The sequence below is a fragment of the Leucoraja erinacea genome, chromosome 5, assembly GCF_028641065.1.
Source record: "Leucoraja erinacea ecotype New England chromosome 5, Leri_hhj_1, whole genome shotgun sequence".
Lineage (NCBI taxonomy): Eukaryota > Metazoa > Chordata > Chondrichthyes > Rajiformes > Rajidae > Leucoraja > Leucoraja erinaceus.
The window spans coordinates 70,919,328-70,946,953 of record NC_073381.1 but is presented as its reverse complement, the minus strand read 5'-3'; the positions used below and the strand labels follow the sequence as shown (position 1 = coordinate 70,946,953).

The 27,626-nt window shown below is 41.6% G+C and overlaps 1 protein-coding gene across 1 annotated transcript; it reads right to left on the bottom strand.

Annotated features, from left to right (window-relative positions):
- Nucleotides 1–849: 849 nt before the first annotated feature.
- prdm13 (PR domain containing 13) lies at nucleotides 850–11,799 on the bottom strand. Its single transcript, XM_055635882.1, has 4 exons — nucleotides 11,610–11,799; nucleotides 9,327–9,458; nucleotides 9,094–9,214; nucleotides 850–3,089 (listed from the first exon to the last, which is right to left on the bottom strand). The coding sequence occupies exons 1-4, from the start codon at nucleotides 11,748–11,750 to the stop codon at nucleotides 1,612–1,614; spliced, it is 1,872 nt and encodes a 623-aa protein (XP_055491857.1). The 5' UTR covers nucleotides 11,751–11,799; the 3' UTR covers nucleotides 850–1,611.
- Between the last annotated feature and the right edge of the window lie 15,827 nt (nucleotides 11,800–27,626).

Sequence of the window (27,626 nt, the reverse complement as noted above, 5' to 3'; positions counted from 1 at the left end):
AAACACTTACGGCTTTGGAATGTGGGAGGAAACCGGAGCACCCGGAGAAAACTCACGCAATCACAGGGGCAACGTGCAAACTCCGTACAGACAGCACCGCAGTCAGGATCGAATCCGGGTCTCTGGTGCTGCAAGGCAGCAACTCTACTGCTGCATCACGGTGCCTCACATTTAATACCTACTCTTCAGTAACTGTTATTCCTTATCAAACTGCACATAAGAGCACATTGTTTCCCGCTGCACAAAGTTAATGTAAATGCATGGTGTATTTATTTTTAATATTGAGGTTTTCCACGAAATCATAAACAATTACACAGCATAAATAAATCAAGCCGAAACGTCACCTATCCACGTTCTCCATGGATGCTGCCTGGCCCCTTGTTATTCCAGACCTTTGCATCTTTTGTTTGTAAACCAGCATCTGCAGTTCCTTGATTCTTCAATAAATTAATGTTGTCAGTTATTCGTCAAAAGCCCTGCTATTCCCTTTGACATTTTAGATCGATTGGGGAAATAAGCCAGACCATAATAATTGTGCGAGCGGTGCAAAAGAACGGTCTAATCAGAACAAGTCCATTGACAAAATCAAAAAGGCATCATCACATAAATCGCATTCACGCACCTTTGCTCCGTTTGGCGGGGAAATCGCTAATGACTTCCATTTAACGTACATTTAGAAAACTAACACAGAAGATGCCATTTATTTGATTCTGTCCATGAAAGATAATATCAATTGACGCATTGTTTTTTTATTTCAACAACAAGTTCAAAGTCAAAGCACTTATTTCGGAATTTAAAAGTTTATTTGAAAATTTGCGCACAATGCATTGTAACGAAGAGGCGAATATTAAGTGCACTGTTACATCATTTAATATATATAAAAAAACAAATACACAACATGTTTTTCGACATCACGAAAAATTATATTCTCTTTAAAATTATATATAGCATTGTCACGATCCATGCTTTTAATAGATTTTCAGATATTATGTATACATAAAAATGTTCCAAATAACCGTTTGCCCTATTTTAAACAGCGTGGCCTCATAACAGTTCCTTTGTCACGATTCGCTCCCATCTTATAGTGCTTTAATGTTTGTCCGTTTAAGGACGCGAGTTCACACAAAATTGTATAATCGCTTCCAGCTCTGCATCGTATGTCACTTTTAGCCTTGTCTGCTAATAAAGTACATTAACCTTTACACATTTCCCTAAACCATTGATATCCTCCCCCTCCTGAAGCCTTGTTTATCATCGTGACTTACAGATGAGGACTGTTCCATTTATTGCAGTGTAGTTACAATGTTAACATTTACGCTATGAGAATATTACAACGACAGCTAAAATCTGATAGGAAGTATATAGATTTTTAATCATGTTTGTGATATTCAATTTGTTCGGTTTTACAGATGTTTTTGAAGTTCGCTAATTAATAAACGGCGGTCTCTTGGCATTCAGAAATTGCACTGAAACCTAATAAATACCCTACACGATAACAGTAACCGAAAGGCACAATTCCTATCATCTTATGTACAAAATAAACAGGCATTTTTAGATGCTTCAAGCGTGTTCGGGTTTTGGCAATTCGGTGTTTACTCGCAGCAGTTCTATTCACTGATCATTGTTCCTTCCTGAATCTTGGTCGCTCTGATCGTCAGTAAAACACACATCCACGTCGCTCTCATTGCTGTGGTCACTTTTCTGCTCGGTCTCGTCCAGGGAACGTTCCATTTTGCTCTCTGTTTTGTGCATACTCTGCCCTGGATGTCTCGATTTGACATGCCTCTCTAAGTCTCTGCGACGCACTAGCACCTTGCCACAGAATTCGCACCTGTAAGGCGTGTTTCCCTCCGCGTGTAAACGGATATGTTTGTTGAGATTGCTGGGATCTCCAAAGGGTCGAAGGCAGACTTTGCATTTTAAAGGTTTATACCCCGTGTGTGTCCGCATATGAATTTTCAAGCCGTATTTACGAGAATAAAGTTTGCCACAGTATAAACAGAGGTGGCCTTTTTTGGGCTTGCCACTTGATGTGGTGGTGGTTGACATGGATTCCAGTCTGGATCTGTTCTTTTCTGCAGCGATGCTAGTCAGTTGTTGCGTGTGCATTGCAATTTCTCGGTCAATGTTGGTGATGGAACCAAGTTCCGGGTTGAGGGATGGAGTGCCAAAGTAGGTGACAGTCTCAGGGTACTTGATCAAGTTACTGAAGTGGAATTTTAAGGGGTAATATGGGGGGCTGTAGAGAAATTCGCCATTATACACTGTCAATGGCATTATGGGGATGTTGCATTCCCCTGAGAATGGCTTAACTCCTTCAAATGGAGGAATAGAGAACCTCTCAAAATGAACGCCGGTTGAAATCGGAGTGCAACGATTAGGAGACAAACTTGTGTGAAGTCCTCTTTCGACGTGTTTGAATGCAGACGTCTGGTCGAAGTTAGTAAATAAAGGAAACCCTCTCGTTGTATTGCTGCAGGGTTGTGCCGGGGCTGGGGGCTCTATTGAATGGAGACATTTGGAAGGGTGATTGCCTACTATAGTCTCGCTGCTAGAACGTGGTGACTTCATGCTGCTCAGAAGTTTATTGAAGCCCATTCCGTTAATTTTGCTGCTGCTGTCTCCGCTTGCCTCAGAAGATATTAATTTTGATAATCCTGTAGGTTTGAACGCGGATCTAATCCCGGGGTGAAAGCCCATTGCATTGACTATTGAAGAACTCCCGCTGATAGTCATCAGAGGGACGTGGCTTCTGGCTGAATTAACACTCATGTCCAAGGCCCTGTCCTGCTCATCCTCAGCTCCCGCTGTTTTCTTGCTCATGGCCATTTTTGTCAGAAATGGCGAAATTGATTGTTTCACCTCTTCTGTGGAGACGGACGAGATTTGATGGCCATTCCTCAGAGTGGACGAACTAGATATGTCTGCAGTCTTCGGCGATCTGCTGAACGTTTCGGAGATTCTGCACTCGCCGTTGTTGATGAAGCCCCTGCCGTTACTCAGACTACAGTGGAAGTGGATGTGAGCTTTTAATGTGTTCGGATACTTGAATGTTCTCCAGCAGTACCAACAAATATAACGCTCCTCGCCTAAAGAACAGAAAGAGAACACTAAGTTTTGGAGTGAGATTGCAAGTATTTTCCCAGTACATCGACAAATAGAAATGAGATTCATTAAGCACAAGATTTATTTAACAACATAAATATGTGACGGCTTTCAAATTGTGACTCGTGTTGCAACTATTACGCCAGTCTTACATAAAATTAGTTAAATGTTGCAGTATAAAAAAGTCTGGTGGTTATCAAAACTAATCTACGTGTGGGCTTGCAATACATGCTCACGTGTTATAGAATCTAATGACTTCGCTAGGGCAGTTTCTGTGACCAACCCAACAATTTTACAAATTAAATGATAATACGTGTAAAGGGAAGTTAATGAGGCAAATCGCTTGGTGGGGTAATGCATGTGCAATTCTTAGTCCGGTTATGTAATTGTACCCTTCTCTAAGGAAGAAAAAACAAGCCTGAGCAGATATATACAATCTAGGCAGTTAATGTTGCGGCCTTTACTAGCCTTGGAGGTGATAACAGCTGTTCCTTGAAATCATGGGGCGTTTGAAACAATGCCCTTAGCCCATCTGTTGATGTTGAAGAAAGGAGGCGTATGGCAAGGAGTTGGACAAACAGCCCAAAGAGCAATCTATGTATCATAAGCTTCTCATTTAAGTGGGAACAATGCCGAGAATATTAACATTGCTATTCAAAGAGAAACAATTCCACGAGGTTACCTCATTTGTAGATACCGTAAGGAAAGAATGGGAATCAAACTGTTCATTGTAGAATATAAATCATGGTTCTGCGTCTCGCACTATCTGTTCATTATTTTATCGGCTACTTCGTTTCCCAATATTTCAATTTTGCTTTTACCTTCCCTTTTTTGTCTTTCATTTGTGTCACTTTTTAAAGTCGTTGCCTATTTCCCCTTTAGTGTTTGTTTCGTTTTTTCTTTCATTTCATTTCATTTTTTTCATTTCATTTCTTTCATTTTTCTTTCTGAGATGCAGTCCCAATAAACGTCCTTCTTCCCCCATTCCCGCATCTATGTTTGATTAATTTTTTTAAATCGCCAAACCTTTTCTTGCAGGTATAATTAAAATTAAACTGACGCCTTTCCGACATTGACCTTAACAATGTGGACTTCCTACCGACAACGTTGTTCACTGTATTTCGTGACAACAATAAGACAATACAGATTAAACAGTTAAATCGAACTTTGTTCTGGTGTTTTAATTCGCAAAACACTGTTTAAAATCAGAATATATTTGCCCTCTGCCAGTTTGCTGAAAATTAGTCCTAGCTCGCTGACATCTCTGTTCTGAGTGTGTCCCATGGAGGGCACCAAGAAAATTAGAGTCACTACAGTCGGCCTTGATTCTCCCAGATAAATGATTCATTTCAGCTGCACGACGCTAGTTTATTCAGTTCATGATCTTGTAATGTTGATATCACGTCAGAAATTCGGCGACTTTAATATCATCAACGTAAGGTGTAATGGCGACTTTCAGAGGATGTTTCCTTACGCATTTCAAATGCACGCTTTAAAAGTTACTCGGGCAAGTGGGCAACAATGGCGTAAAATCCAAACATATATGCATTTTATTCTTACAAAATGTTCAGACGGTCCGTTGCGATATGTTTACAGAATACATTTTTAATTTAACTACCTATAAATATGTAATCTTACGAGTTTGGAGAAACTCCCATTTGAAGCTGTTACGAAAATGATTTTTATTTGACGTGTAGTCAGACAGTAGACTGTTGAGTTTCACTGTCCATATAACACGTTAGCACCTAGCCCACAGCCAACAATGGACCATTGTGGGCTCCATCTTTCCTTCACCGTCGTTACTTTAGGCACATCTTTCATTCATTTGTTCTCTATCTCTCTTTATCACCATATCTCTCTCGTTTCCCTGTCCTTTGACTCTCAGTCTGAAGACGGATCTCGACCCAAAACATCACCTATTCATTTTCACCAGAGATGCTGTCTGACCCGCTGAGTTACTCCAGCTTTTTGTGTCCAGCTTTTGAACTGACGTGTTGTGTGGTAAAATGAATGTTAACGCTATATATTGTAAAATGTTGAAACAAATGCGATTACAAGGAACAGGATTAACTAATTATCTGTTCGTCGAACATTGCCTTGCAAAACAGATACATAATGCAAGATGGAATTATGAGATCAGGAACCCAAACGCAAAGGTTGTATGCACAATGAGTCGTTATTATCTGAAACCCCCTTTTATAATAAAATCGGACGCTGAATTGTGTGCAAAATCCAGTGAAGCAGGACATTTCACGGGAATTTAAATGGTACAGAATGCAGCTGATTGAGCTATTTTCCCTGTGTTCACATGGCTGAAAAAAAGAGCATGAATTCCATCTGCAGCCTGGATTGACAATTACTATGTAGAGAGCACAATCCAGTCACGTACACGTAGACACAAGTAACTCTTCTTCTTGCGAATGAAACATAAACATAAGGAATAGTTAGATCTCAAGCCGGTGTTGAGCAGCCAGGTTGTTGGCTCTACGTCAATGTCTCCCAGGCCCTGAGCTCCATTTGGTGGGCACCCAGAGATGACAAGTAACTGCAGATGCTGGAATCCCGAGCAAAACGCAAAGTGCTTGAGCAATTCATCGGGTCAGGCAGCATCTCTGGAAGACATGCACAGGCAACGTTTCGGGTGGTAAATTGAACCGAAACATCGCCTGACAACGTCCTCCAGAGATGATGCCTGATCCACGGAGCCCCCACCCCTGCACGTTGTTTTGACCGATATTTTATATGATCATTTCATTTACCCGGGTTCAAACGGCAGAAATCCTTAAGGAAAGCAGACGATATTTATCATTTCAGTATAGCGCATCAATGCATTGTTGTATTGACTAAAATATTGATTCATTTCACTGTCAAGGATGCGTTGGGTTATTTTAACTACACTTGTTTCATTCTTACGAGAAGATTGTTACATTTTGCAATTGAGCGTATCTCCTCAAACGCGTGGAATTGATTATTATCATATATTGACATTGTATTATTACGGAAGGAAAATACACCATTCGTTTTACACTAGAAACATAGAAACATAGAAATTAGGTGCAGGAGTAGGCCATTCGGCCCTTCGAGCCTGCACCGCCATTCAATATGATCATGGCTGATCATCCAACTCAGTATCCCGTACCTGCCTTCTCTCCATACCCTCTGATCCCCTTGGCCACAAGGGCCACATCTAACTCCCTCTGCGATTCGTATTGTACTACTGTGCGATTCGTATATTATTATTCATGGTCCCTCATGCACAACCGATGCACATTGGATTATAAACGGTGGTCTTTTGTGGGGATTGGACTGGAGGCCTCAAGAGAAGGACTTTATTCATTTTTTAAATATCCTGCAAACCTTCCTTATAATTACCAAGCCGATGCGTTAACGTGGTCCAAACCAAAACTAAATCAGTTGTCCCATTTGCTTTGACCTTTAACAGAAACCTGTATTAGAGATTACAGAAATATCCCAACCCCCACCCCCATCAGCAATCACCAGTACAATACTCGTCTGAAAATTGAGATTTAATAGCCGAATTCGATATAGATTAGTGCTATTAATTCTTTGAAGAGAACAATATGCTCGTATGCAATTTGGAGACAATTGTGCCTTCCGGTTATTCCACCTGAACTCCAGCCCTGCCCCATCCCGGAACCTGATACAAATAGTTATTTCATTTTTCCTTTGCATTGGACAAATTCGTTACATGCTCTAATGTACAATCTAATGTACAAATTATCTTATGAACATTTGAAATTATATCATATGAATTTATGAAATTAATAATTGGCAGGGACAGGTATTTAGGAATCCATGACTTGGCCTCGAACTGATATTTACCTGTTGAAAATTATCATGAGCCGTAAATGAAAGAGCCAGCGACCGGTGGAGGGGGGTCGTGTAGGGGGAAAGTTGAAATGTTCTGACCACAGACCAACAAATATGTAATTATATTTTTAATTTAACGACCATGTAACTATGTATCTTTTCCTTTAGTGTGCGAGTGACTGTCATATATGTACATGTTGCAGACGTGGATAAGTTGTGTTAAAATAGACCCATCACCATTTTTTTCAGTTAAAAAATATCAGTAGAGAATAATGCATGGGTTTATCATATAGAGAAAATGCTCCTGACAAAAATCCCACCATGACAATGTCAGCATATTTTGTATGAACAGTCATACTGTTCTCTGGTGGTTGGTTGTTCAGTCTCGTCTCTCAATCAATGGTTCCTAAATAAATGAAAACCACGAAGATTATAGATCTGACATCCAAAAAAACAATCAGCGAGTTAGGCAAATACTCAGCTTGGTCTGTTCAGTATTTCCAAAAAATATCTGCTTGAATTTTGGTGGATTCCTAAATACTTGTCCCCATCGTGAACCCCCCCCCCCCCCACCCGCCCCCCCCCCCCCCCCCCCCCCCCCCCCCCCCCCCAATCCCCTCCCCCCCCCCCCCCCCCCCCGCCCCCATCCCCCCCCACCCAAGCACCCGTCCCCCCCCCCCCCCCATCCCCCTCCCTCTACCCGGACCTGAACGGAACAATTCAATTAGACTACAACGAAATCGCGAATATTTAAACATGCATTTTCTAGAAAGAAAAATGAGCGAAAATGTTCAGTCGATCCTTGAATTCATTTCTAAGCTGATAAGTGGATGTAGTTTCTTACTAACTCGTGTTTACTGTGAGCTCAATAGAACTGAGAGTTCAGCCATTGTGGAGATTCGAGGGTATATTAATATGCCTGAAAAAAGGTCTCGACCCGAAACATCACCCATTCCTTCTCTCCAGAGATGCTGCCTGTCCCGCTGAGTTACTCCAGCATTTTGTGTCTATCTACGGTGTAAACCAGCATCTGCAGTTCCTTCCTACACTTAACATGTCTGCGTTTTGCTGCTGAAGATGATTATAATAATATTCACAACGACGGCTTTATTCTGCCGTGCACATTAAAACATTGTCAAAAGAAGCGCAATTAAAAAAGTACAGTACAATTGAAAGTTCAAGTATTGCTAAATGAAACCGAACATACTGTTTAATAAAGCAACATAGCATAATCGAATACAAACGAGTTCATTGGGCATCGATGTTGACTCCAATACAGCAACAGAGAAGAACAGTTCGACCATAGAATTAATTTGCCTCCTAAATGTATTAACTTATTGCAATCAATGAGTACTTATTCAGAAGCAAAATGCGGTGTTTTATGGCCTAACTTATTCACGAGAGTTGAATACTACGACAGACACTACGGGCTATCTTATCAAATCCTATCTTAATGCACACATGCTTCTGGAAAACGCTGATACTTTCACTTCGTTTCAAGGGGATGGGTGTTACATTTGCATCGAACCTGTAAATGGGTGACACCGTTTCAACAAAAAATGTTGTTTTTTTTTTACCATGTTCCTCTCTATGTGTCATCGAGATATGAATTGAATACAGAGTAAAATAATTAAGATGACACCGTTTCACTCGTCTTTGAATAATTACGGCTATTCCGAATGTTAAAACAAACGGAAATCAGCCATTTCCTATAATCAAACCAGCATCTGCAGTTCCTCCTCCTACACATATGAGATTGTTTCCTATTCAGGCTATCGTTTTTATTTTAACCACGTTGTAATGTTTTCAGTTGTATTGGGAAAACACCGATGAAACACGGGTGACAAACTCTTAAAGGTTTGAGCGGAAACTTGAGTCCGCATCAGTTCTGATGCAGTTTTAGGCAAACATCATAACGCTGCTCACAGCTAGTCACTGATAGTTTGCGGACATGTGTTTATGCATGCAGACGAGCTGTGCAACAGTAACACGCGTTCAGACATTTGTTCGGAAATATCCTGTTGAATATTTGTACGGAAACGTAGTTTTAAACATTTGTGGAGAAATCCTCCAGAAATACTTTTGACATGGCAGCTATTTCTAGTCTCGCCGTCGTTGATAGCACTTTCCAGCGAGATCTGAGTTGATTGGCCTTACCTTTTTCATCGTGAGTCGGTGTGGCGGTGGTTGGTATATCGAACCACTGAGCCAAGGAGCTGGAGTACCAAGCTGTTAACTCCTCTCCGGGGTGGATATCCCTCAGTGTTCTGTAAAAGATCTGCCAAAAGAAACAGAGAAAGATCGTTAAAGTTTAGTGATTCCCAAGTATGTTGGGGTTATTTTCTCGCCTTAAAAGTGATGATGGCTACATATACAATGATGTGAGGTACCTGCCCCCCTGGAAGGTCGGTGATTGCTTCCAGGTTCTGCTCTTGGATATGTCTGGCTGGGCGGATGAACTCTGTCCATTCCGGGTCGGTTTCGCCGGCTTCGTCAACCAAATCCCCTCGAACAAAGCGCACCTGAAACATATCCCCAGCATCGCGATTTAAGGAAGGGCACATTCAGGTTCTCGATTTATCCCAACAACGATCTCTAAGATTCATTTCACTACGTTAGTTTATTTGCAACAAACTCAATTCCCATCGTAAAATGTATAGAATCGTTCCCGCAAGATTTCGCATAAAAACACACGATTAAAGGGAAAAGTAAAATGTATGGGCTGACAATTTGAACCCAAACTTGCAATGGTATTATTTTAAAGTTGTTGTAGCAACGGTATATCTGCTAGGTGTGTCGGTCAACAGAAATTTGTAATCGAACGAATTTTCCAACGTTGTACACCAAATGAAATGTAATCTGAAAATACTTGCTGACCGGGCCTTAAACTAGGAGTGACTAAGGGGTGGTGTTTGCGCGCGCACGTGTGTGTGTGTGTGTGTGTCCGGGCCAGTATACACTGGGCGAGGTAAACTTTGGAAATGTTGCACCTTACACCAAAGATAGACACAAAATGCTGGAGCAACTCAGCGGGACTCTGGACAGAAGGAATGGGTGACGTTTCGGGTCGAGACCCTTCTTCAGACTCTAAACACCTTACACGCATACAAATCCCGTTAATTTCAAGTAGGATTTCTGCAGTCTGTCTGTTTCAAATATATGCGTTGATTCTGCGAACGCTTTTTCACATAATTAAAACTCGCATCTCTCGGTATTTGTAATTGAATGCCTTATTTAAAATTTGAATGACTAATAAAACAATACGCAAACAAATCCGATTTGTTATTAGTCACTACCCAATCATGAATCCGATCTTCGGTATATAAGTTTTATCAATGTCAGATCATGTTAACTTAAGTTCAGTCCTAGAAATATGGACTTGCAAATCAAGAATTTCCATAGGCCGAGATTGTAGTGGCACCTGTTCACATCTGGCATTTGACCGATGGTGTAATCGAATTTTGCTGTGCACTTAAAGTTTGTCTCCGAGTTTATATTCTGCATCTCGGCAACTGAAATATCCCGACTTAACGAACAGAGAAATTCAACGAACAGGCGTTGAAAATAGCCCCTTTCATCATTCTCCGTGAAAGGAAGATATTACCAAAATATGGTGGAATGGGGTGGAGCAAATGCTGTCATTTATAATTGCTTGGGAAAAAGTTAAGCTATTAATTAGGCAGAATGATTCTTCCGCAAGAAACAAAATCGAAACAGACGAGAAATAAATAACATTGTTTGTCAGACCGTTTAATAAGGATTTAACAAATTAAGAATCTGACCGTGACAGACGACACGGCATCTGCACCTGTTTAAGGAAGCCCGTGGCAATATTGGCACGAGACGCTGGAAACAAGCCCGAATAATCTTCCCTCTATATGTATATGTAAATACATGCCCCGTGCATAGTCCTTAATATACACACAAGGAGACTAGCTGAGGTTCATCAATTGCAATTCACAGCATAGTGTCAAACAACATAACCAGTGAAAATAAACAGGGGGTTATGGAATGGGTAGTGTCCAGCTACTAATAATTGTTCCGCTAAATCTGCTCAGCAAAGGCATAAACTGAATTTATCTAAATATTACTTTAATGAAGATAAAGGAAAACGTGCAGTCGGGGACATGTTCAAAGCTAACAACCAATTGCAATAGTAAATAAATACGAAGTGTCTTGCAAATGACATTTCGATACGGATTATGGATCTCAACGAGGCAAAATAAATTAATTGAAACCTAACCGTCCGGTTAACCGCAGGCCATAAAATTGAACCCTTTAGCCGCACACCATTGTAGGAATTGGATCCAATTAAAGTAATCTGTCAATAACGTTAACAGAAGTTCACACAGTCTGGTAATTTGGAGGAAAATACAAGTAATTAACAATTAACGACTAAGCGGCTCCATGACAATAGCCAACCGAAAACAATACCTGAAGAACATAGGTCACTGATTCTTTCTCCAGTGTTTTATATAGGTGTAGATAAGTTACTTGAAATATAGTTTTCTCAGGCTCAGTGAAGAACATTTTCTAATTACCCATTGAAGCTTCTGCTGAGCTACCGACCACCACGCAGAAGTTAAATGTCTGTCTCTCACGCTCTCGAGAAATTATAAAGCAAAAGGAAAATTATATTTCAAAAATTTCTACCCGTGCAACAAATCTATTACCTTTTTCTTGTTGCAATGCTCCTTGCGATCGGACATATATTTCCCCAGCCTAAAAATGCCCTGAACGGGACCTAGACGGAGCCCGGCTGGAATGATGCTTCCCGCGGTCACGGTGATCGCCGAACTCCGGGGGTTTTGCATGGCTCCGGGGATGCAGGGAGGGGGGGAAGAAGGAGCGAAGGAAGAGGGATGGATTGACAGCAAGATGAGACAGATGAGAGAGAAAGAGATGGACACAGACTGGTCTCCGCCTGCGAAATGACGCGTTGGAGCCCGTGCGCTGCGCTTTTTCTATCCAAAGGGGGGACGGCGGCGTTTGAACGGAGTGCACAGAGTGGCTCAGTTTGGTGAGAGAGTTTTGGTGCGATCACAGCTGCGAGCCACAGCCAAGAGGGTCAGAGAGACACACATGGAGACTTTCCCTACCCAACTGCATAATAAAGTGCTCGAAATAGCCAAGAACAATGGCCCAGGCGACCTTCCCATTCCTAAAATCCAATTTGTCAAGAGCGCAAGAAAGGCGATTGTGAATCAAAGGTCTGGCGGGACCATTAATCGTCAGCATGTGTTATTGTCCAGCAGACAGTTACGATATTTTAAGTGACAAATTCACTGTATAATTTCTCCATAAATTTTACCTTCTTTTATTGCGACCAACAAAACTTTGGGAAAATAAGTGACTAAAGTTAAGTCTACTTGGCTGATTCCTTTCAGGTTAAATATACTTCAAAGATTTTTCTCTCCCCCTTGTTTTTTTTTATTTTCTCAGAGGAGTGGATCTCAGTTAAACAAAGAGAGCAGGAATGTTTGGAGGGCTTGTTAACTTCTATTGACTCGGCGTGTGCCGCATAGAAACGGGGCAGGTACTTGATGGTAGAACACCAGAAAAGTAGCAATCGTCTCGGGATAACTACCATCTATATTTGTCCACCTCTTCCGTTAAACTGTTGCCTGTCCAGTTGACCGAATTATTTTAACTCAGTGATTCCATATAGGCTTTGCCAACGTTGAACCTGTTCAGGAAATAATTGGGACGTTAGTTGGGGAGTTCAGATTGGATCACGCTGTAAAACAAACAGTGACTTCGCGCATTCAGCTTTTCCTGAGTAGGTTTTTGAGGGGAGGGGGACAATTTTAACCGCTCTTTCAATTAAACACATACACAAAAAAAAAGTATTCGTGTAAATTTTAAAAATAAAATAGTGATTTATTTTCTCTTCCATCTTATATTTGCCAAACAGATTTAAGAACGGATGTTTCTGCCTTGGCATTATCATCTCGATTTTTTTTTTAAAGATTATTTTTACTTGGGAATTGCTTTGGGTTGGATGTTTTATGCGTGAAGTAAAATGAACTGTAATTCTGCATCTGTTTTTCATCGAAGGGTAAAGGAAGACGATGTCATTTCAATGCTTCCATCCTTTGACTTTCAGGGGGTATTGGAATAGGTTAAATGTTTGCTGAAGTAAAATATTTCAACTGTTCGATCTTTTATTTAAGTTAATATACTTTCTATCGCTTAGGACGTAAATTAAATATTAGATCCTTCCTTTATTCATACCGAGTTGCATGTTTTTTCCTATTTCCATTTAAATGAGTTTGGATACTTTGATCGCAGAATGAGTTCTTGTGCAGTACTTCGAAAGTTCCAGCTTTCGGTGTGTTTTGTTTAAATTCTGTCTGCTTTTTAAAAAACAATCTTTAGACTAACATTCAATGTCGCATCAAAGGTCTCTTGTTGATAAAGAAACTTTCCAAAAATCTGGCATTGAGCGGCACTGAAAGGTGTTGACAGCAACCGTCTGATTTACCTTTCACCATGCGCGTTACACATCAGGTCACAATGTATTCTATAAAACAATTCAATAGCGAAATAGCGCATTTTCACATCTCCGCCCGATGTATAAATCTTCGCCGAATGTCCACGATTGTAATCACACGACTGTTTGTTAAGTTTAAACATTGTCAAATGTTGTCACATATTATATATTTAATATTTCCATTTGTTGCCACGAGGTATGTATATTTTTTATTGTGAAATGATAGCAAAACGGTTAACAATCCTCTCAAACGCGCTGTGAAATCGGCCGGGAGACCACATAGAGCCAATTCGCCATGCTGCAAAAAAACTTTAATTATTAGGGTAGGCTATTTAACAAAGGCTTTTGCTATTGTACACAGCTATCATTTCCTTGCCTGCCGTTGGGTCGTAAACAAGTATATTAAGTGTCAGCGTCACTAAACATTTTACTAATAGAGATATTCCTCAAGAACCGCGTTTGTATCTGTTATACCCAAACATCAACAATTCGTCAAAATATAATCCAAAAATAAGTGACATCAATGTTTCCACAGATTTCATTAATGTTGAAAAGCATAAAATAGACTGCAAATCACATGGGTTTGCATATCGGTAAATCAAACTCTTATATATAATTATTTCATTTTATTTAATGTATCCCTTGTTATATAATCATTATTAACATGAAATAAGATTCAGCCACTGTTCCGGGTGCGTGCAACAGATTTTTTTTTAAGGTAGGATCTGACCTTTCCGATAACTCTCCAATAGTATTTCTCTCAATGGCGCAAAAAAAAAAGAAACAAGAAGTTAGGGGGCAATAAATTTAAGCCATGAACATGTCCCTGTAACCTCTGGCCTGGCGACTTTAAGATGACACCAAGCTAAATTGGACAAGCGGAGGTAGATGGCTTTGGACTGCAAGGTACCCCACTGCTCTATTTGTGGAGCCTTTCCATACTTTATTTAATGATCTCAAAGCGTGAACGACACGCGAACAATTTTATCAATAGAACCATGTAAACTCTGACTGGGAGGAAAGTTATTTATTAATGTTCGCCAATTGTGACTGGTTCCCAGCCAGTGAAAAAATAAAAGGGCCTGCTCTGAAATCATTCACACCAGCCCTGCTATTTTTTTTTTCAACTCGGACTCAAAGATGAACTATTCCAAGTAAAATAAATTGGCCAGAAGAGAGGGAAGGAACACGTTTCCTTTTATATTTCCCTCCTGAAAAAAGCAAGGGTGAAACCAATCTAATGTGCCCATTGGACCAGGCACAGAATGAAAGCCAGGGTGTTAAAAGTAAAGCAGTGTTCGAAGCAAATGGGATGGAAAATTAAATGAAATTAAATAGCTTGAACGACTGTATTGTGTCTTATAAAAGGACACATTAATTACATGGTTTCAGCTTTATTCCAGGACAATGTTGTGGACTGGGGGATAATCAAAACATTCCAGGGCTTGCTGTCACAGCTTTCTAACTGGCGACTAAACCATATTTTCCAAGCAGCGGCGAAAGTTGATAGGGTTTTGTCCAAAATATAGTTTGATAAGAGATTCTGCAGCAGCTTGAGGCTCTTTTGCGCGTGCCGCTCAACTGTCATCGCCATCAAGCAACATTTTTGGCGTAATGTTCTTTTTGATTTAACAGGTTGCCGGATAATCTGCCATGAATGTTGAGGAACAACAGCCGTCCAGAACCACAGCAGCTTGGGCCAATCTCCCACCAGGGAGCTCCATTCAACACATCAAAATGCTTCTGGCTAGGGAAGATTCAGCATTACATTCAAAGCCAGCATGAATGCCTGTATATAGAGCCAACTTAATTAGAGGCAAAAACAGTGGATTAAATCCGAACTTCTCGCAAACTTCCGTGTACAAGTACAAGGGATTTTTTTCCCATTATTGATTTAATCCCAGTGCAATTTTGCGGCAATAGATGTGTCTCGACTTTTAATGTTTTAAAGAACCTAAATTTTATTAGCCGTTAAATATTTTGACTTCGCTGGCTATTTTCCAATGAAGGAAATTTCTGTAACATATCGAAGGCATTCAACGTGGCAAGTATCGGAAAAGAACGTCAACTGTATGGAAAATCCTTTCTCGTTGTTTCCTGACCTAAGGCACGAGAGGCAAATTCGTCGCGATAAACGTTAAATTAGTAATCCGACAATAAGGCAAAAAAAAAAACAACCCAAAAAACCTAAGGCTATGATGGCCCTTTATTCAACTTTCTATGTTTCTATGTTTTGCCAATAGTTAAAGTCATTTGTGGATCCCGCCACATGACCTACTTACGGTTTAACACGAATTAATCTAAATGTTCACGTCAGTTTGCGCAAGTTTTCTTTTCCCATGCACGATGTAGTCTAAAATTAAAGTTTAAACCCCACCCCTACCTCCTACCCCCCCCCCCCCCCCCCCCCCCCCCCCCCCCCTCCCTCCTAAGTTTGAAGATGTCTTTATGTCGTGATTTCAGTATGCAAGAAGTCAACTGTCTTTTTTTTAAACAAAACTCTTTAACGTTCACGTCGTTTTTCGGTTGACGAGTTGAAGATAAAAGGCTGGAGATTTGTGGCTGAATTGCAATGTTTCGGTGTACCTTATAAATTCATACCTTTTCTCACTCGATCGCATTAGAATGAGATCTCCACTCAATTCGATTTTCCTTGCTGATGGGCACATTTAGGAGAGACCCTATTTATGAAGTTCATTTCTAGGCAAATGAATTCAGAGCCTGAACCCAATGAATAGGACCGTGTGTCAGCCGCCCCTAATTGGGATTAAAGCACTCGGGACCATATGCACAGAGTGACAGAAATTCTCAGGTTTCATTGTATAACACGACAAGATCAGTTACCAGCCAATTTCCAGCCATCGTTCTGAATAACACAGCGTCTTACAATACCGTCTAAGGCTTATTTGTTACCTTACCTATGCCGTTTTTCAACTCTATGGTGAATCTAAAACATCGTCTTTTCAATAAAAAGATACGCACCACTTTTTGTTCTTCCATTATCACTCCATTTCGCCAAAACAGCACGCCGAAAATATTTTAATATAGTGGCCTTAAAAAGTAATTCCCTGTCAAATTATTCCACGTGCTCAAAGCCTATCTTTAAAATTACACGGACAATGCCTACGTTTGCTTGAAATGAGTAGTGATTAAGACTTAAAATAGAGTATTCTGCTCTCCACCGACCCCCCACCCCTCCCCTCCCCTCCCAGATATACCATCGATGAAGGAGACGTGAAAGAAGATGGGAACTGTGTCATTTTATGTTGCTCCCGTCTAAAAAGTTTGTTATTGGCAAAACCGTTCAGAACAGAAATATTTTATTTCAAAGCCGTGCTTTGAGTAGCACATGTCTGAGCCGACGGACAAAAGGCGCTGCAGCCGTTTAAATGTCAGGAGGTTGTAGACCAATAAACAAATCTGATTTCACCCTCCAACTCGAATGACACGAAGCTCCATAAAATGGGGCCTAGTTGTTCTGCCAGGAAGCAACTTGGAAAACCGTGAGGCTTGACTCAAAATGTATAATATACCACCTTGTACATATCGTGTCAGCAATAGTATAGATGAAGATGATGCATGCATTAAAGATGCGGTCAAACTCATTCAAACATTATTTTTTGCTCTTAGTTAATTATGTGATCTACTTAGCAGAGTGGTTCATCATCACCGGAGTTCACAACTACATCGCAAACTCACCAACATGATACGCCAGTTCACCTCCAACCAATATTTAGCACCGTTAGCATTATACTAAATGTTAGTGCGGCACAGTAGTGCAGAGATCCGGGTTTGACCATGACTATGGGTGCTGTCTGTACGGAGTTTGTAAGTTCTCTCTGTGACCACGTGAGCTTTCTCTGGGTGCTCCGGTCTCCCCACCCTTCAAAGAGGGCGTTTGTGGGTTAATTGGCTTCGGTAAAAATGTAAATTGTCCCTGTTGTTTGTAGGATAGTTTCATGGTATGGGGGAGGGTGGGGGTCGCTGGTTGGCTTGGACTCGGTGGGCCGAAGGGCCTATTTCCGCGTCGTATCTGCAAAATAATATATAGAGCCTTACTATGCGCGACTATATATCGAGCTTGTGGATTTCATGGAACCTATGGTTCATCGCCCCCAAAACGTTGTCAGTTAATGACCCAAACACTTGAAAACCACACAAGCAATCGGATAGGATCGTGCCGTATGAAGATGGAAAAGGGATGGACAAAGGCCAGGCTCGCTTGCTTTTTAACACAGTGCTTCCAGTTTCTTGGAAAGTTTCAAAAGCAGGACAATAAGTTATTACTTGGAGGCACCTGTAAAAACGGACTTGAAATCTATGGTTATTTAGTTGCTTATTAAAAGTGGTTAACTAGCTGGTTAAGGGCGGCATGGTGACGCAGCGATCGAGTTGCTGTCTTACAGCAACAGAGACCCGGGTTCGATCCTGACAACGGGTGCTTGGCTGTTTCGAGTTTGTACGTTCTCCCCGTGACCTGCGTGGGTTTTCGCCGGGTGCTCCGGTTTCCTCCTACACTCCAATGACGTACAGGTTTGTAAATTAATTGGCCTGGTATAATGGTAAATTGACCCTAGTGTGTGCAGGACAGAGTAAGAGTGCGGGGATTTCTGGTGGGCACGGAATCGGTGGGCTGAATGGGCTGTTTCCGTGCTGTATCTCTAAACTAAACTAAACTAAACTTCAATAACTTATATTGTGCTTGGGCAAATAGTACTAACAGAATTAGGCACAATCACAAACTCTAGGAGATTACTACTTAAATGTGTGTAATGTCGCCGCTGTTCGTTGCACACTGAATTCTAATAAAGTCGTGATTTGTTTTGCAAGAAATGGGCAAGGATTTCCCTAATATACGGACAAAAACAATACGCCGTCAAAGCTGAGTCATTGCCCATTTAATAAACTATTTAACCCTATCTGCCAAGTCGCCCAACAAAATAAAACCTTATTGTTACAGCGAAGGAATTACATCTCTAAAACATCCGACTGACTGCGGGTGGAATTTGCCAAGGCAGAGATCATTTTCACAGCGTTGAGCAGAACATCTGATAATTTGCGGGGATTTTATGCTTGGGCAAGGATTTTGTACTTAACTTACATTGTGCTTGGATCAGGAATTCCATTCAAGCTGGCCGAAGAGGCTTTGCACATTTGAATTCCATGTTTGAATCAGAAGTATCTACACATCAGGTATATATGTCCATGGACTCCGTGTTAATTTATAAAACGTGTGCTGCATTGATTTGTTTATGTGTCACTCAGGTTACCATAGTTCTATTAATGTTCTCAACATTGCAGTTTAAAAAAAAATGTTTTTCACTTATCGTATAGAAACGCTCCTTTTTGGCGAGAATAAATAAATCACTGACTTATCTTGAATCATTCTTACATTAGAGCATTGAAGTACAATCAAAAGGATGCATCAAAAGCCGAATGACTTGATGAAGATGTGTATAATTTTGTTAGGGTTACGTGAGCAGTGCATATTCTGTTTGGTAACATTTGTTTCGGGGATAGAATGATAAGCGTTTCTGAGTGGCTTATTCGACCGAGAGTTTAAAAAAACCAAATTTAATCCGATGAACATTTCCGAGGTTCTTTCTTTTACCTTCAGATTAAAACTTTCCATTTTTATTTCCTTTATTGGCTTGCCCGTATTTTATTCAATAGACACAAGGAATTGCAGATGCTGGTTTAAAAAAAAAGAATTTAAAGTACTGCAGTAACCCAGCGGGTCGGGCAGCATCCCTGGAGAACGTGGATAAGATTTTATTCATATGGACTGGAAATATAACAAACAATATTAATTAAAAAAAAAACAAATTGGAAGGATTTAAAAGTCGATGGTTTTATCGAAAAACGTAGTTAAGAATTTTTTTTAAAGTGTCAGAATGGGAGAAGTTGATGCTTATCGTCGTCTTTATCAAAAATCTGACCGGTTCCACATCTGGGAAATCAGATGAAAGTAGCGTCAACACGAAGGTTATTTCAGAACACAATGCTTTCTGAGATCAATGATAAATTGTAAATGTTCTTCAAAACACGAATTTTATTCCAGGTCGGAGCTGGTAAATCCGTGAATGCAGACAGCCGAAGTTATCAGTTGGTGTTGGATCAGACAAGAAACTGCTCGTTTCCTTTATATATTGCCCATTTGGGAATCGATTTATTTCCGGAGGGAATCTCATCCTGGGCAATGTAAAATCAGAAGCGATTGTCATAGTTTTGTAAATGTGTTCGCTCTTCCATTGCAGGGGCGATTTATTCTTAAGTAAATAAAATATATATAAAGTGGCCTTTCTAATCAATCTACTCAGCTGGTGCACGTGAAACAGAATAATAATCTAAAAAAATGCTTTTAGGTTTTAGTAAAAATATCAGATTTCTTGACGGCCAGAAAACTAAAGAGACAAGGAATAGAACGGGTAGACGCATAGTCTCGTGCCCAGAGTAGGTGAATCGAGGACCAGAGGACATAGTTTTAAGATGACGGGGAAAATATTTAATAGGAATCTGACGGGTAACTTTTACACACAAAGGGTGGTGGGTGTATGGAACAAGATGCCACAGGAGGTAGTAAAAGTGAGTACGGGACCATCCCAACATTTAAGAAATAGTTAGACAGGTACATGGATACGACAGGTTTGGAGGGATATGGACCAAACGCGGTCAGGTGGGACTAGTGTAGCTGGGACATGTTGGCCGGTGTGGGTTAGTTGGACCGAAATACCCTCAATTCTAAGGGTAAATTAATATAAACATAAAGGGCAAAGATAATCAGTTGAATGTATGAAGTGGGATTTCACCTTGCAACCTTTCGATTTATTGCGATCTGATTGTATAAACTGTTCTGGTGCTTAACTGTATTCCATCGATGTTGTCCAATAACAAACTTGCAAGCATGCAGATACTTCCAAATATTGTGTAGGAAGGACCTGCAGATGCTGGCTTACACCGAATATAGACACAAAATGCTGATGTAAGTCAACGGGACAGGCAGTATTTCTGGAGAAAAAGAAAAAGACCCTTCTTCAGCCAATATTGTTCACAATATTAATTTCCAAATATTGTTGGCGACCATTTCTTTAATCAGGACTTCAGACTGAAGAAGGGTTTCGGCCTGAAACGTTACCTATTTCCTTCGCTCCATAGATGCTGCTGCACCCGCTGAGTTTCTCCAGCATTTTTGTGTACCTTCGATTTTCCAGCATGTGCAGTTCCTTCTTGAACACTCTAGTTCATGGTTGCCTGATTATGAGACTTAGCCAATCTTGTATGTCTATCTCTACTATGCCCTTGTATATCTATTACTTCCCTAGATGCTGCCTGATCCGCCGAGTTCTTCCAGCACTTTGTACTTTGCACACGATTCCAGCATCTGCTGTCAATTGTGTCTGCACTGACTTCATGGAGCTGGACTCCGCATCGGTGGCTGAGAAAGTTGTTCCACTGGCTTGCCTTTCAGACGAGAAAGAACAAAATACTGTAAAGATTCTAAATTCATGCTAACAATCCGATGTCCTGATTAAAGCAATGGTCGCCAACAATATTTGGAAATTAATATTGTGAATAATATTGGCTGAAGAAGAGTCTTTTTCTTTTTCTCCAGAAATACTGCCTGTCCCGCTGACTTACATCAGCATGTTGTGTCTATATAGGTGACGTTTCAGGCCGAAACCCTTCTTCAGTCTGAAGAAGGGTTTTCGCCCGAAACGTTACCTATTTCCTTCGCTCCATAGATGCTGCTGCACCCGCTGAGTTTCTCCAGCATTTTTGTGTAACCGTGAACTAGAGACAGACAAAATGCTGGAGTGACAATGGGTCAGGCAGCATCTCTGAGGAATAGGTAATATTTCGGGTCAAGACCATTCTTCAGACGGGTCTCGACACTAAACGTCACCAATTCCTTTTCTCCAGAGATGCTGCCTGACATGCTGATTTTCTCCAGCATGTTGTACACTTGTTCAGACTTTCGGTTATTGATCTGCAAAGTTTCTGTGGAATTTCCCTGACAATCCACAAATTGCTCTGCTTGCTATCTCTCTTCATTTCTTTTGATTTTTCTGATGCCCTATTCACACCCTGTTCCAATCCGATTCGTTCTGGATCTGATCTCACACACTGTTTCATACCTCCAAGTTTATGACATATCAATCACCACAAATTTTGGACTGGTTCATCTTACTTCGCAATCTTTTTAAACAGCAAACGGGCAACTTGAATGATTACTGCATTGAAAAACTATGTTAAAGAATCCGCACAGTGTCTTAATTGTGTAGCAGCTCCACAAATAATAACAGAATCATATATTTTTTTTATCACAGTTAACAGTACACGGGTATGATTTACAGTTTAGCTACTTAATTGTCTAACCCTTTTTATGTCCCTGTCCCACTTAGGAAACCTGAAAGGAAACCCCTGGAGACTTTGCGCCCCACCCAAGGTTTCCGAGCGGTTCCCGGAGGTTGCAGGTGGTTGCCGGAGGTTGCAGGTAGTGGAAGCAGATAGGGAGACTGATAAAAACCTCCGGGAACCGCACGGAAACCTTGGGTGGGGCGCAAAGTCTCCCGCGGTTTCCGTTCAGGTTTCCTCAGTGGGACAGGGGCATTATTTAATTTCCATCTTCCCACACAATCCAAATTTTATGGCCATTAACAAATAAAGATTAATGAGAATGTATTTGACACTGCAGTACAAATTAGTTAATCGGACTAGTAATAGTTGCGACAGCGTCAATGAGGTTGCAGGATGTTTAGTTTAGTTAAGAGATACAGCTGGAAAACAGCCCCTTCAACCCACGCCGACCATCAAATAACTTTTCACACTAGTTCTATGTTAACACACTTCTGCATACAGTGGTAATTTATAGAGGCCAATTAACCAACAAACCTTCCTGCCTTTGGGAAATGGGATGAAACCGGAGCTCCTGGAGGAAACCCACATGGAGAATATACAAACCCCACACAGTCATCACCTGAGGTCAGGATTGAACCTGGGTCTCTGGCACTGTGAGGCAGCAGCTCTAACAGCCGTGTTATTGTGCCACCCTTGGTGGTGTGTCATTTTTTAAATCCCTAAATGTCTTAATGAAAAAGTAGGTAAGAAATCTGGTCTGTTCATGGAAGCAATTGATTGTTGTACACCTGTATTCAGATAATGAATAATTTGAGTGTGAACCAGGTCTTAACTCAGGTACTTTCTATGTTCTTGATTGCAACCCAGGATGTCTTTTCTCAGCCCTCTCTCTAGATCACCACCATTTTTTTCGATGTTACTGGCAGGCTTTCCAGTGCACACATTGACCTTTCAAGTACAGGTTTTCAGAACACAGCCGAGTCTCTCCAACCTCTGCCTGGTTTATTATATGTGTAGGAAGGAACTGCAGATGCTGGTTCACAATGAAAGTAGACACAAAATACCTGAGTAACTCAGCTGGGAAAGGCAGCATCTCTGGAGAGAAGTAATGGGTGACATATACATACTGGATAGACTCGGTTTGTACTGGATAGACTCGGTTTGTACTCGCTAGAATTTAGAAGATTGAGAGGGGATCTTATAGAAACTTACAAAATTCTTAAGGGGTTGGACAGGCTAGATGCAGGAAGATTGTTCCCGATGTTGGGGAAGTCCAGAACAAGGGGGCATAGTTTAAGGATAAGGGGGAAATATTTTAGGACCGAGATGAGGAAAACTTTTTTCACACAGAGAGTGGTGAATCTCTGGAATTCTCTGCCGCAGAAGGTAGTTGAGGCCAGTTCATTGGCTATATTTAAGAGGAAGTTAGATGTGGCCCTAGGATACTGAGTTGGATGATCAGCCATGATCATATTGAATGGCGGTGCAAGCTTGAAGGGCCGAATGGCCTACTCCTGCACCTATTTTCTATGTTTCTATGCTTCAATGATTTAGATGAAATGATTCAAAGTAACATTAGCAAATTTTGAGATGACACAAAGCTGAGTGGCAGTGTGATCTGTGAGGATGCCATGAGAATGCAGGGTGATTTGGACGATGGGTGAGTGGGCCGATGCAAGGCAGATGCAGTTTAATGTGAATAAATGTGAGGTTATCCACTTTAGTAACAAAAACAGGAAGGCAGATTATTATCAAAATGGTGTCAAGTTGGGAAAAGGGGGAGTACAACGGGATCTAGGGGGTCCTTGTTTGTCAGTCAATTAAAGTAAGCATGCAGGTACAGCAGGCAGTGAAGACAGCAAATGGCATGTTGGCCTTTATAACAAAAGGAGTTGAGTATAGGAGCAAAGAGGTCCTTCTGCAGTTGTACAGGGCCTGTAAGACCACACCTGGAATATTGTGTGCAGTTTTGGTCTCCAAATTTGAGGAAGGACATTCTTGCTATTGAGGGAGTGCAGTGTAGGTTTACAAGGTTAATTCCTGGGATGGCGGGACTGTCATATGCTGAGAGAATGGAACGGCTGGGCTTGTATACTCTGAAGTTTAGAAAGATGAGAGGGGATCTTATTGAAACATGTAAGATTATTAAGGGTTTGGACACGTTAAAGGCAGGAAACATGTTCCCGATGTTGGGGGAGTCCAGAACCAGGGGCCACAGTTTAAAAATAAGGGGTAAGCCATTTAGAACGGAAACGAGGAAACACTTTTTCTCACAGAGAGTTGTGAGTCTGTAGAATTCTCTGCCTCAGAAGAGAGTGGAGGCCGGTTCTCTGGATGCTTTCAAGAGAGAGCTAAATAGGGCTTTTAAAGATAGCGGAGTCAGGGGATATGGGGAGAAGGCAGGAATGGGGTACTGATTGGGGATGATCAACCAATGGCGGTGCTGGCTCGAAAGGCCGAATGGCCTACTCCTGAGCCTAATGTCTATTGTCTATTCTTCTTCAGACTGAGAGTCAGGGGAGAGGGAGACATAGAGATATGGAAAGGTAAGGTGTGGAAACATAGAACAAAGGGGACGATGATCAAGGAAAATGTAGAATGGTTAATTGTTAGCTGAAGGACATGTGATAACGAGGCATGCAATCAGTAAATTTTAATCAGGAGGATAGTGAAATCAGTCGGAGAACTAGGATAGGGAAAGGACAGAGAGAGAGGGAAAACAATCACTATCAATGTGGTAGCATAATTATTTTACTATCGCACCAGCCCAGACTAATGAGCCACCAATCTGAGTTTGTATCTCAACATGGCCACTGATGGATTTAAGTTCAGTTGATTAAATATATCTACAATAAAAAATTAGTGTAAATTAAAGTGATGTTGAAACTGCTTTATTCATGTAAACATTTATCTGGTCAACAATGTCCTTAAGAAAATCTGCTGGCCTTTCCCAGTCTGCCTATGGCATTGTGAATGGCACTTAATTCCTCTCTTAGTGCTTTCCCTGTTTTCAGTTCATGAAACATGCCACAAACGACCTTTTCCCCTTTTTCTATTCCTCACTATCCCTTGATATACAGGGTTCCTTGGACTTATCGACCTTACCCTTTCCCATTACACAACAATATTGACCCTGAACACTCATTAACGCTTGGAGAAGGTTCCTTACCTGAAATGTCACATAGTCAAGAGTCAAGTCAAGAGTCAAGAGGGTTTATTGTCATGTGTCCCAGATAGGACAATTAAATTCTTGCTTGCTGCAGCACAATAGAATATTGTAGGCATAAATACAGAACGGTTCGGTATGTCAATATACCATAGAATATATATATATACATACATAAATAAACAGATAAAGCTGGAATCTTGATTTAAACATAAAGTGCTGGATCTCAACAGGTCAGGCAGCATCTCTGGAGAGAATGGATAGACTGTCAAGTACTGTTTCTTTAAACACCGAGGAGGGCTTCATGGAGTACGGAAACGTGGCCATCGGACAGGACCACTAGTAAGACTGAAGCATAGGGGACTTCGGCCCCCTCTCCCTCCCATTCTACTGGCCAACGTACAGTCACTAGAAAACAAAGTGAAGGACTTAAGGGCAAGGCTGCTTTACCAAAGGGAGCTGAGGGAATGCATTGTGTTCTGTTTCACAGAGACATGGCTCACCCCCAGCTCCCCAGACTCAGCGGTCTAGCCTGAAGGGTTCTCCATCCACCGTATGGACCATACACTGACATCTGGGAAAGGGAGAGGTGGAGGCGTCTGCCTCATGGTCAACTATGCTTGGTGCTCAGATGTGGCAGTCCTGTCCAACTCCTGCTCTCCACACCTCGAACATCTGGCGGTGAAGTGCCGTCCCTTCTACCTACCAAGGGAATTCTCCTCCATCATCCTGACCGCGGTCCACATCCCATCCCAGGCAGACGTCCGTCTGGCACTGGAGGAGCTGCACGCCGTGGTCAACAAGCACCAGATGGCTTACCACGAGGCATTTACCACCAGGCACCGGGTCTGATGATACAGAGGTCTACAAGAAGTCCAGTTACGACCTTGGTGAGGCCATCAAAAAGGCCAAAAGGGACTTCTGCTCCAAGCTGGAGGATGAGACAGATGTTCAGCAGCTGTGGTGGGGCCTAAATGCAATCACCTCCTATAAGGCAAAATCAGGAGACAGCTGAAATGTCAGCGAAGCATCACTCCCTGACGAGTTCAATGCGTTTTACGCACGCATTGATAGGGAGAACACTGATGTGCCTTCTCGAGCCCCATTCGCCGTGATGGTATTTCGGTCTCAGTCACAGAGGCCGACGTCAGAAGATCCTTCAGAGGGGTGAACCTTCGGAAAGCACCTGGATCTGATGGTATACCAGGGTGTGTTTTAAAAACCTGTGCGGGCCAACTGGCTGGAATTTTTAATGGACATTTTCAACCTCTCACTTCTGAGGTCTGAGGTTCCCACCTGCTTTAAAAGGGCATCAAAGAACCGGTGCCCAAGAGTAAGGTGACGTGCCTCAATGACTATCGACCAGTGGCACTAACATCTGTGGTGATTAAGTGCTTTGAGAGGCTGACCATGGCGCAAATCATCTCATACCTCGACAAAAACCTGGACCCTCTGCAGTTCGCTTACCGCCACAACAGATCAACGGTGGATGCGATCTCGCTGGCTCTCCACTCCGCTGTGAACCACTTGGACAACAAAAACTCATATATCAGGCTGTTATTCATCGACTACAGCTTGGCATTTAATATCATCATCCCCTCCAAGCTGGTTACCAAACTCGCAGAACTGGGTCTCAGCACATCCTTTTGCAATTGGATCCTCGACTTCCTCATTCACAGACCACAGTCCGTCCGTATTGGTGGAAATGTGTCATGCTCGATAACAATCAGCATGGGAGCACCTCAAGGCTGCGTGCTTAGCCCCCTGCCTGTACTCACTCTATACACATGACTGCGTAGCCGGACATAATGTGAACTCCATCATCAAGTTCGCCGATGACACCACTGTTGTGGGACGTATCACTGATGGGGACGAGTCAGAGTATAGAAGTGAGATCGACCGATTGACCAAATGGTGCCAGCACAACAACCTGGCTCTCAACACCAGCAAAACCAAGGAATTCCAGCATCTGCCGTATCTTGTGTTTACACTCTTTGATTAATTGGCGACTGCAAAATTATCCTTTGTGCAGGTGGGAAGCTGAAGAATTGGGAGTAGTTGATATGAAACAGAATAAGCCACCTGAGTTAAATGGAGGGGATTGGATTGATAAACATGCTGAATGAGTCAGGCTTGATGGACCAAATGACCCCCTTCTATGTCTAGGCAAATATTAATTAAGGAGCGGAAATTCTCCATAGGATATGTATATGCTCTCCATATGTATTGGCAAAATAGAAGGGTGCAGTATACAAATATTGCACTATTAAGGGGTTAGCAAGGCATTGTTACATGTAATGTTCCAAAGGAGTAAAGTTCAGCTCCATAAACATTGAGGATAGATGTGTACAGCACATCATCCAGTTGATACAAATACCAAAACAAAATTCAAGTCTCAAGGAAACTGTTATAGTTGGTTGGTACCTACAGTATACTTGTGAATGAATAGACAATAGACAATAGGTGCAGGAGTGGGCCATTCAGCCCTTCGAACCAGCACCGACCGCCATTCAATGTGATCATGGCTGATCATCCACAATCAGTACCCCGTTCCTGCCTTCACCCCATATCCCCTGACTCCGCTATCTTTAAGAGCCCTATCTAGCTCTCTCTTGAAAGTATCCAGAGAACCGGCCTCCACCGTCTTCTGAGGCAGAGAATTCCACAGACTCA

What these genes read in the sequence shown, in the direction of transcription:
- prdm13 (XM_055635882.1), bottom strand. Translation starts at nt 11,750, where the DNA reads ATGCAAAACCCCCGGAGTTCGGCGATCACCGTGACCGCGGGAAGCATC. An exon ending in AGCATTGCAACAAGAAAAAG is followed by an intron (nt 9,459 to 11,609) that starts GTAATAGATTTG and finishes GATATGTTTCAG; the next exon opens with GTGCGCTTTGTTCGAGGGGA. An exon ending in ACCGACTCACGATGAAAAAG is followed by an intron (nt 3,090 to 9,093) that starts GTAAGGCCAATC and finishes TCTGTTCTTTAG; the next exon opens with GCGAGGAGCGTTATATTTGT.